Raw genomic sequence first — 10,952 nt, 5'->3', positions numbered from 1 at the left:
TAAAACTATTAAGGGAAGCTTTTTAAACTTTTTGAAAAAAAATTATTATTTTTAATTTAATTTTATTTTTTAGAACAAATGCATGTGTGTATATATTTGACATAGTAATTATACATATCTATGGAGTACAGAGTGATATTTCAATACATGTACACAATGTATAATGCTCAGATCAGGGAAATTGGCATATCTATTAGTTCAAGCATTTGTTATTTCTTTGTATTCTGACAATTCAAAAATTCTTTCTACTATTTTGAAAAATAAATATTGTCAGCTGTGGTTACCCTAATGTGTTATAGAATGTTTGGACTTCTTCCTATCCAACTATATCCCCATTCTCTCTCCATCCTCCCTTTAACTTACCTGGCTTCTGGGTACCACTACTTTACTTTTTACTTCTATGAGATCAAGTTTTAACTTCTGCACATTAGTGAAAACATATATTTGTCTTTTTATACCTGACTTATTTAGCTTAACATAGTGCCCTTTAGGCTTATCCATGTTGACACCAACAAGAAGATTCCATTCCTTTTTATGCCAGACTATTCCATTGAGTCTAAGTACCTCCATCTTTCATTTATTCTTCTATTTGTAGGCACCTTGGTTGAGTCCATAATTTGACTATTGTGATTAGTGCTGCAGTGAGCATAGGGCAGGTATGTTTCTGATATGCTGATTTCCTTTCCCTTAGATATATACCCAGAGTTATGTTACATGATCACATAGCAGGAGAACATCCTCAGTCCAGTGATTTGTTTATTCATACTAGAGGCCAGGGGACCCCTGCTAGATGTAAAGAAAGCTAGAAACCAGCCTGAGCCAAGACCTGTCCTTGGAATATTATGGACACTGCTTCTTTCAAACATTACCACTCTTCAAAGTCATGCTTATCCCCAGGTGAGAGAAAGGGAAAACCAGGGCACAAGAGATAAAACGCCTTCCTTTGGGTCACTCTCAGCTATATCTGTGTTTATGTCCTGGGGGTGAACATTAAGCTTGAGCTGTAGTTCAGTCTTGTCCCAGCATTTTAGAGCGATATGACATTGGACAGCTCATGCACCCATTCTGGGCTGAAGTTTCCTATACTGTATGAAAAAGTAATATAAATCCACCTCCTCATGTTGATAAGATTGATCAAACCAAGATAAGCAGGTATTCCTAGCCCAGTTCTCACAAGGTTTTGACCCATCAACTCCACTACGCTGGATCACGTTGGTTGTTCGTATTTCTTTAACTTTTACAAAACTTTATTGAGAATTGCATATAAGGTGTTTTGATCAAATCCATGCCCACTCCCTCCTCTCCAACGTCTCCCATATCTCCCTATCACTTTTTTCTGATAACTTCATGTACTCTTTCTTATTCTTTGATTTATTAATTTTTTAATGCAGCTTTTGGCTACTCTTAACATTCCCCCTTCTGCAGAGGTAACCCTAAAATCTTTTAAGGATGAGATAAAAGCTCCCAAATATTTTCGACATTTTTGGCCTTTGGAATGGAGTAGGTTGCTAAGAGGCCCAAGGACATTGTGAGTTTTAATCATGAAACTAGTTACTTTTTGGGGGGTCTTTTTACCCTGTCTAGACAATTCCTACCTCCTATTCTTATCACACCATCCTCTGAAGGGGTAACCCAAATTGCCAATAGGAAATCGGGACGCAGACTGCTCTGGCTTCTTCCATGCTGAACAGGGACACAGGGTAAGGCAATTGGAGTACCCCTTCACTGGGTCTATCTAAAAGACTCCCAAATTGCATACTCTTATTTTGAGGAGGAAAAGAAAGTCTTTGAATCGTGAATAGGAGATGTGAAGGAGAAGTAAAGGCAAGAGTAATTAGCATTACAAGTTCTAGACAGGGAACTAGAAAAAAGTCAGAACAGGGCAATTTTCAAATGTTCATATGAGAGTCCATTGGAATTTCTTGACAAGTACTTCCAAAAGCATCCCTCTATTGGGTTCTCATTTTTCTTTTGTCTGTCAAAGCTGGACTCTAAAGTGATGGATTCAGGATTTGCTTTCAGGTATTTTGATAGTTGTTGGAGTGGTTAGAATCAGTGTCAGTTCCCTCTCAAGGGCTTCTAGATAGGGGGAGAAAACAAATTTATCCATCATTTTAGAACATTAGCTGATTGTCTCCCTTAGCTACATGTGGACACTACAGTATTGGAGACCAAGATTTGAAGTCTTACATCTGAATAGCACTTTCTGGTTAGGAACAAAATCATCAATGAGAAATAATTGTCTAAATAACTTTTTTTATAGACTTAAGCCTAATGTCTGGGAAGTGTAAGCCCTTGAACTCTTAAAGAAATATACTGATGACTTTACTCATTGGTTATACTTTCCTTTTGGGTGTTTGCTGCTCGAGTTCCCTCTGGGTCTCCTGAACTATCAAGAAAACCATATAACATATCTTTATGTGCATTTATTAACTTACGAAGGAGTGAGTACCCAGTGCCTAGCCCCACACCAAGGCTCAGAGCCCACCATATCAGACTGCACCATGCCCATAGTCACTGCTAGCAATGGCTCACACCTCTGGGGCCAGTGATCTCACCCCAGGTCTATAAGAGTCAGGCCATTCTGTCCTTGAGCTGCTGCGTGGCTGCACATTTCCCACACCACGTGTGCCACCTGTGGCTCGCAGCTTCTGTCCCAAGATGGCGCCCAGCAACCCCTCAGTAGTCCATGCTCTGTGGCAGGCCCTGCCCCTTGGAGGAACTAGCCAATTGGGAGACACTCCACCCCTTTCTTCTTGTATCATGTTGAGATAGTGGCTTCTTGGGCCTCCCCATTAGTTGTCTTTAGGCCATGGCCACTGATCTATCTCACTGGTGTTTCTTCTACTATAAAGACAAATGGAAGGAAGTAGACACATTTAAACAAACATGAATGTAAATATGAATACCTAGAAGATGTCCCAGTAGGTGTACTATATTCATTAAACAGTACACTCATGATGGCTTCTCCTCTAGGGTTTGTAGCCTTTCTCAACACAAGGTGTTGGCCTGGTCTGCAGCACCAGATGTGTGTTCCACCCCTAGGAGCAGGCCTTATCCAATTAGAAATTTGTCAGTTATACGTGTGTTGGCCGAGCCATTATTACACTTGCAGGTATTGCTTGGCATGTCCATAGTGTGCAGCACACGGGGTCCATCTTTCAGTAGAATTATAGGGGATCCTTTCTTCCCCAACCATCTTCATAGTGCCTTCTGGCAATATGAACGTCATCTATCCAGTGGCACCGAGTTTTTTGGCTTAGTCTCAGTTCCATCTCTTCTTTTTCTCCCATGCTCACAACATGCAATGTCCTCAGCAACATGGCCTTACTGACCTTTCTAGTGTACAACCAATATTAATGGCAATAGCTTTGGTGAATTGGCGGACCTCTAGGCTCTCTCTCTGACCAGCAGCTCATGTTTGGTATAGGAGTCCTATCTAGGAAAACACACTCTGCAGTCACTTTAAAAGTGGCCAACTGTGGCCTTCTGTGTGCATCACACTGTTGTATAAGGAAGCTTCACTGTTGAGAGTTGAGGGGTGCGCTAGTTTTCTCTTTACCCCACATTTTGCTATGTTCCATGAGTCTTAGGCATAGAGGTTCTACTGAAGATGTATCACCTAGGACTAAGCATCTCTCAGACATATATTCTCGGTGTCTAACCAGTTGTGGGGTTCTGAATAGCCTCAATCTCATGCAAAAGGAAGCTTCTTTGATGAGTGCTATAGAGTATACTTGTCTGTAAATATAAGGATCCATATTTAGCATAAGGTAAGAAATTTCATTTGCCTAGAGATAAGACAGAGATAGGTTTTCTCTAGGATCTATGTCTTCTCCAGCCATGTGTATTTGGCTGTGTTTACAGTGCTACCTGTGAGTGCACTCCCATTGAGAGGGCTTTAAGTCCAATTAGATAGCTGTTGATTGTCCCCTGGATAACAGTGCCACTACTGGCACAAGTAGAGGTAGTTTGCTCTGCTGGCCATTATGGTTATTAGGTTTTAGGGCTGAGTTGGACCATTGATTGATTTTTCTCCCTTAGCAGCTTGCATAGTAACCTCCAGAAACAGAGGGTTAAACTTTAGGTAGAAGCCTTCCATGTCAGTTCCTGCTCCATTGTTCCAAGCCCTGTGTCCAAAGTATGTCCTGTCTTCAGCAGTAGGATCTTCTATTTCTGGGAGATAATCAAGAGCTCTGGCAATAGTCTGTGTTATTTTGGGAGTCTCTTGGACCACTTTAACCAACCACTCAAAGGGAGGTCTCTCCTGTCTGGCACTTACCATACACTCCCCAGGTGTACATATGGACTAATATTCAGGCACTGTATGTGCATTTCTCAGGGGTTTTCATGGATTGGTAGAATTAATATTGTGAAAATGACCATCTTTCCAAAAGCAATCTCTAGATTCAATGGAATGCCGATCAAAATACCCACAACACTCTTCACAGAGCTAGAAAAAATCATCCTAAAATTCATATGGAAACACAAAAGACCCCAGATATTCAAAGCAATCTTGGATAAAAAGAACGACACTGGGGGATCACCATACCAGATCTCAGGTTATATTACAGAGCTATAGTCATAAAAACAGCATGATACTGGCACAAAAATAGACGTGTAAATCAATAGAACATAATAGAAGACCCAAACCTATGTTTCTATGTGATATCAGCAACCTGATCTTGTCACATTTGCCAAATATCACATAGAGTCTGATTTGTGTCCCAGATTCATCCACTGGACCCACCAAGAGTCCCATCCCTGTAAGGCACTGTCTTTCTCCCTCCCAGAAGCCTTCAACTGTCCAAAGTTCCTTAGGTTGGATTGGGATTTCTTACCCATTTCCCCATGTTTATGCTAGGATTTATGAGCTTGATTAGGACATTTTGCATGCTGTCACCATTGTGGTAAGTTCATATGGGTAAACGATCAACTGTTTGAAAGGCTCTGTTTCCTTATCATCCAGCCCCTCTGCCTCTTACAGACTTTCTATCTCCTCAATAATCCTTGAGCCTTGGGAGACAGAGGTTTGAAATAGGTGTCCTATTCAGGGTTAAGAACTCTGTGGCCTCTTGTTCTCTGCACAGGATCCTTTTGGAAGAGGTGATGTCCCTCTACTAACATGGGAAGATAGACTTAATCATAAGACAGACATTTGGGTTTAATGAACCCAAGCCAAGTAAATAAACTAACTGAAGGAACAATGGTTTTACACTAGGTTTGACCTCAAACCCCCGGTATTTCTTAGAGATATCCCTACCTACTTGAGAGATCCACTTGTTTTTATCATTTCTTCACATATTGTTTCCTCTTTGTTTAAAAACATATAAAGCCACCTAGCTTTAGAGACTTTCTTAGGCTTTTACCCTTTTGTGAAGATCTTGATGTACATAGGTATTTATTAAAATGTGTATGTGTTTCCTCTTGTTAAGCAACCTTGTATTAATTTGTATGCTACATTCAGTCACAGAATCTACACAAAAATTAGGGAACCTCCTCTTTCTACTCAAAATGAACAATTATTATTTATTGTTTAAGTTTTTTAAATTATAAACTACCTCCAAGATAAGACCATATGCTAGTCTCCTATATGATCTTAAAGACTTATAATCTGCCTTTGAATATTTATTCTCCGGATCAATATAGTGTATGAGAAGGAAACACAGAAGGTTATTTAGAAGGACATATACACCTTGACAGAAAGCCAACATTTAAATCCATGAAAAAGGCCAGTGAAGTGACCAAGGCCCCATATGATGGATGGGGAGAATAGATTCCTGTAAGCTGCCCACTGACCTCCACATGTGTACTGTGGTGCACACACACACGCACACACACACACACACACACACACACACACACACACACACACACACACACACACACAATGCAAAACAAATTGTCAAATGTGTGGGAAAAGATGATGGTGTGGACTGTCAAGAACGTGTCGTGTCTGAATTTCCCGTTTCCCTTTTCAGGAACTCATCTCTGCTTTCACTTGTGTTCCGCTTATTCTTCCTTCCTTTGCTCCACGAGGGTTGTTCTATTTATGCTCATGTGTTCTCGCCTCAGCTTTTTTCTTGCACGAAAGTCTTTTCATGGCACCAAGCATTGTGACATGGTTTCTTGGTGCAGCTGGTGAGATTTTGGTGCTTTTTTCCATAGTGCTGCCCTAATGATATTGTTTCTTTTTTCAAGTAGTTGATGACATTTCTAAAACTTGACCTCTGGCCATGCTCTCCTTATTTGCTCTAAGTAATGGCAACCACTAGGTTAGTAGGGTAACTGCTGCCAGGAAATGTAGAAGCAGAATCTGAGGTGTGAGGGTTGTAGCCAGCATTGCAACTATTTAGAGTATCAGTGGTGAACTCGGGATGTTACTTTTTTATAAAGAGTTCTTTGCCTCTGAGCAAAGTGTCATCGATACCTATCACCTTGGGAACCAATGACTTTGGATATAATGATATATTTTATTAAGTCTTCTGTTGATCTCCAAAATGCATAGAACCCATGCAGCCAGAATGCAACCTTTTCTTCAGCATTCTTGGGGAAAGCAGCAATATAAATCAGCTTTTACTCTCATGCACAAGGACTGTACACATCGGCCTAGAAAGCACTGCATTAGAGCTCTACTTCCACCTTCCCAGAAGGAATATCCTGAAATCCCAAGGGCTAGGCACTTGTAAGGCACAAGTAACCCTCAGATAACAGGATGGGTTTCAGGATCTGAGGGCTATGATGGATATCTTTGAGTATATCTTTAATTGTACCAGTTCTGATTCCCCCTCCTACCCTAAGTCTGAGCCTTTCCCAAGTACCTTCCACAGAGCGCCTTTCACATCCTTGTTCCTCAGAGTATAAATTAAGGGATTGAGAATGGGGGTAAGTATAGTATAAAAGACAGCCACGAACTTTCCCTCATTCTCAGAATACCTGTGGATGGGCTGGAGGTATGTATATATGCCTGAGCCGTAAAACAGAGAAACCACAATGAGGTGGGACCCACAAGTCCCAAAAGCCTTTCTGCGTCCAGCCATTGACTTGATTCTCAGAATTGCCCTGGCAATGTGTCCATAGGAACCTAGAATTAGTGTTGCAGGGAAGATCAAGATTATTGTTCGGGCAACAAACATCTTGGCCTCTGTTCCTTCTGTGTCCTCACAGGCTAGCTTCAAGAATATGGGCATCTCGCAGAAGAAGTGATTCAGTTGATGGCTACAGAGGGGCATGGCCATCACAAGTCCTGTCTGAATCACAGAGTTTACAAGGCCAGAAATCCAGGAAGAGATAGCCAGTGTCTGGCACAGCTGAGGATGCATAATGGAGGTGTAGTGGAGTGGACGACACACAGCAGCATAGCGGTCAAAGGCCATCACCCCCAGGAGCAAACACTCTGTGGAGACCAGAGCAAGGAAAATGAGGAGCTGGGCCACACAGCCTCCGTAGCTGATGGTCCTGTCAAACCCACATAGGTTGATCAGAAGCTGGGGCACAGTGCTTGTGGTGTAGCAGAGGTCCAGGAAAGAAAGGTGCGAAAGGAAAAAGTACATGGGAGTGTGCAGTCTCAGATCCAGACGGGAGAGAGCGATGATGGTGGTGTTGCCAAAGAGAGTTAGCAAATAGAAAACTAAAATAAAAAGGAAAAGGAAAACTTCCAGTTGAGGAAAATCCGAGAAGCCCACCAGAATGAAGCCCTTCCCCGAACTGGTATTGAAAATTCCCATAACTTTTCACCTGCACAAATAACAATTTCAAGCTTCCTATGAGCAATATTTTTAAAACGTTATTCCTAATATTACCTGAGTACCCCAGAATCTGGCGTATCAATCTCTATTTACTGCCCAGTTCTATTTCTCCCAGTCTTCTTTCTCTTCTCTTCTTTAACTGGGAAATCACCAGATTAGGCAACGTGGATCTCATTTGGACTCTGGTCCAGCTTCTTGCATGTTCCGACCTCTCAGATTTTATCCAGACCTCTCAAACTTGGGGGAGGATTTCTTTGGTAGCATCAGATATGCTTCATTGTCTAAAGGCAGGGATGCTGAATCATTTCTCTCACAGGACTGAGGTAAGTATCCAAACATGGAGACTTCCTTTAGACTCTGACGTGGCCCTTGGGGTGCGGCTGACTAATGGAGCACTTGACTAGCCTGTGCAATCCCTGGATTCAATTTCCCTCTCTGCCATCCAAAAATCAGACTTAAATGAAGATACACAAAGACAGACACTAGTGTTTCTGTTCTCTTTTTTCCTTCTTCATGTCCTAGTAGGCGGTGTTTCCGAAGAGGAGGACCCAGGCTAACAAGCAGGCATCACAAGCTTGCCCTCTGAGCACTCATTTCTTTCCATGCAGTGGACTGGCCAGTGTATCAGTCCTGGAAACACCGCCCAGGGCCAGCAGCATCTGTTGCAAAGGACTGAGAAAAGTTCAGGATCATCAATTTTGGGGTAATATTTTGCAACTGATTACTTATCATGAATCATTATTTCTCAAATGTGCTGCACATTTGTATCCAACTGGTCGACCTATCCATGACCTTCCCAGGAAGTTATTTTTGTCAAGATAGAAAAATCTGCACCATTTATGTGGTTCTGCACCCATGAGAAGTCTTTTGTGTGTCTCTCCCCGTGAGATCCTGGTGACAGAGGGTGCAGTGAGATTTAAAATATTAATGTCTTCACTTGCAGCATGTAAGAGGTGCCAATTAATATTATTTTCATTTACGGCTTTGTAGTAGCTGTCGAAGTTTTTTGACTCATTGTTTCATTCTCTTGAAAATTCATTTCCACTAAGAACTCTGAGAACTAAACTAAAAACACATTTTAATAAGTTATGGCATTGGAATATGCATAAAAGTTACTTTTCTTTAAGTGTTGATATTTATGTGGTGGAAGTCAAAATAATATATAAGAAAGCTCATCAGAAATCAGGACAAGAAACCAGTAATCAACATGTTTCACCTATGTTCAATATGAAAAATTCTGGGACATTAGCAGGTCTCTCTCATTACTGAGTGTGCTGTTCTGGAAAGTCATCAATGTTCAGTGTTGCACCAGTGTTCATATTTGGGTTCCATGCTTGAAAATGTGAATGATAAACACAAGATGTTAGTGCACAGGGGCAGCTTAACTAGCATACCTAAGATGCATTTAGGATGATCACCTTCATAGATACATCATCTTATAAACTACAGTCAGATCCCTGCACATTATGTCTGTTACTTACCATGTCACCTGTTCCAAAGACTCACTTCTAAGAGTCTCAGATAGCTTACCCATAAAATAGGAAAAACTTTTATTCATAAGATTTTGATGGAGATTTTCTCTGATATGTTCTTAAATGACAAAAAGCCTGGCATACACACACACACACACACACACACACGCACTTTTAAACATTTTCTTTCTATACTAAGATTCTTTGGGTATTATCTAACTGGATCTGCTTAATTTATTCAACATTAATTCCCATAGCTTAGAACAGCTCTCAGAGTATGGAAGGCTCCCAACAAATACTGTTAAATAAATTAATGAATCCATTCTGTACCCTCGTACTGGCACCATGCCTGCTATACATAAATGGCCCAGAAAAACTTGTTTTCTCTTAAACAGGAACTGACTAACCTGTTTGTCCTAAATAGGGTTTAGAAGCATAAGAATTTTTAGCCATCTTTGCTCTGTACTTTTATCACTGTTTATAACAACGTTCAGATATGCTTAATAATTTTAAAATGAATAAGCTCTTAAGAGACTGAGAAAAATGCCAGCATCAAAATCTAAAAGAATTTGAACATAATGAAACATGGAGAAAATTATAGATTGCTTTTCTGTTGCTGTAATAAACATTATGACCAAAAGAACTTGGGGAGGAAAGGATATATGTGGCTTGTAGATTCCAGGTCACAGTCCATCACTAAGGGAAGTCAAGGCAGGATCTCAAGCAGAAACTGAGACAAAAACCATGGAGGAATTCTGCTCTCTCTGTCTCTGTCCCTGCCTCTGTCTCTCTCTGTCTCTTTGTCTCTCTCTCCATCTGTCTCTGTCTGCCCCCCCTTCATTTATCTTTGGCTGGCTCTTGTACATTTCTTTTACAACCCAGGCCTCCCTGACTAGGAATGTACCATCCACAGTGGACTGGGCTGTCCTGTATGAAATAGTAATCAAGAAAATGCCCAACAAACATGCCCACAGGCCAGTCTGATCCAGACAATGCCCCAGTTGAGACTCTGGGCTGTGTCAAGTTGATAGCTGAAGCTGACTAAGAGTGAGACGCAGCCCAATAAATGGCAACCATTGCAGATGAGATGGTGTTGAGTAGGAAAAATTGTACTTAGCCTTAAAACTTCAGCCAATGTGGACATAAAACTGGACAAACGTGGAAAGGGGGAATAAAATTAACATTTTAATAGTCATTTAATAATTTTAAAAGATTACTTCTGGGGGCAAGATAGTGGTTTATAAACTCCCTAAGTGGCTGGGAGTCAGAGAATCTGGATAACAAAGGACAGGCTTTGTTCCAAAGAGAGAAAGAGGAGGAGTGCCAGAAATCATGAAAGGTGACAGGACGGCTGAAAAATCACAGAGAAACAGAAATACTGCATAGTGCAAAGTTCACAAGTGCCTATGGCTCCAGCCCCAACTACAGGTGGGGGAGGGGAGGCTAAAGCCACATTCAGAAGGTAAGCCAGATAGCCCTGCTGAAAACACTCTCAGTCTTGGCCAGAAGGCAAGTCCATAGTTCTCACAAGCTGTACATGCAGTGGAGGGACTTGGCATGGCAGAGACTACTCATGTCTACCAAACCAGCACTGGAGAAGTTCATCTGATCACTGCTCATATCTTAGAGTGCTATAACCAAGTGCCATCCTGAGAAGAGGCCAATTAGAGGTTGAGTTCCTCTGGGGACTTGAAAACAAGGAACAGTTACAAGTCAGAGCCCTGACAATGTC

The 10,952-nt window shown here is 41.3% G+C and overlaps 1 protein-coding gene across 1 annotated transcript; it reads right to left on the bottom strand.

The window, feature by feature from the left end:
- Nucleotides 1-6,788: 6,788 nt before the first annotated feature.
- LOC103744240 (olfactory receptor 2Y1-like) lies at nucleotides 6,789-9,202 on the bottom strand. The gene has a single exon (XM_008845971.2). The coding sequence runs from the start codon at nucleotides 7,725-7,727 to the stop codon at nucleotides 6,792-6,794; it is 936 nt and encodes a 311-aa protein (XP_008844193.1). The 5' UTR covers nucleotides 7,728-9,202; the 3' UTR covers nucleotides 6,789-6,791.
- Nucleotides 9,203-10,952: the final 1,750 nt, after the last annotated feature.

The sequence above is a fragment of the Nannospalax galili genome, unplaced genomic scaffold, assembly GCF_000622305.1.
Source record: "Nannospalax galili isolate Female #2095 unplaced genomic scaffold, S.galili_v1.0 scaffold382, whole genome shotgun sequence".
Taxonomy (NCBI): domain Eukaryota; kingdom Metazoa; phylum Chordata; class Mammalia; order Rodentia; family Spalacidae; genus Nannospalax; species Nannospalax galili.
Note: the sequence above shows the minus strand (reverse complement) of the source record. Positions and strands in the feature narration are given on the sequence as shown.

Bases quoted from the DNA above. Each gene is read 5' to 3' on its own strand.
- LOC103744240 (XM_008845971.2), bottom strand. From the start codon at position 7,727: ATGGGAATTTTCAATACCAGTTCGGGGAAGGGCTTCATTCTGGTGGGC.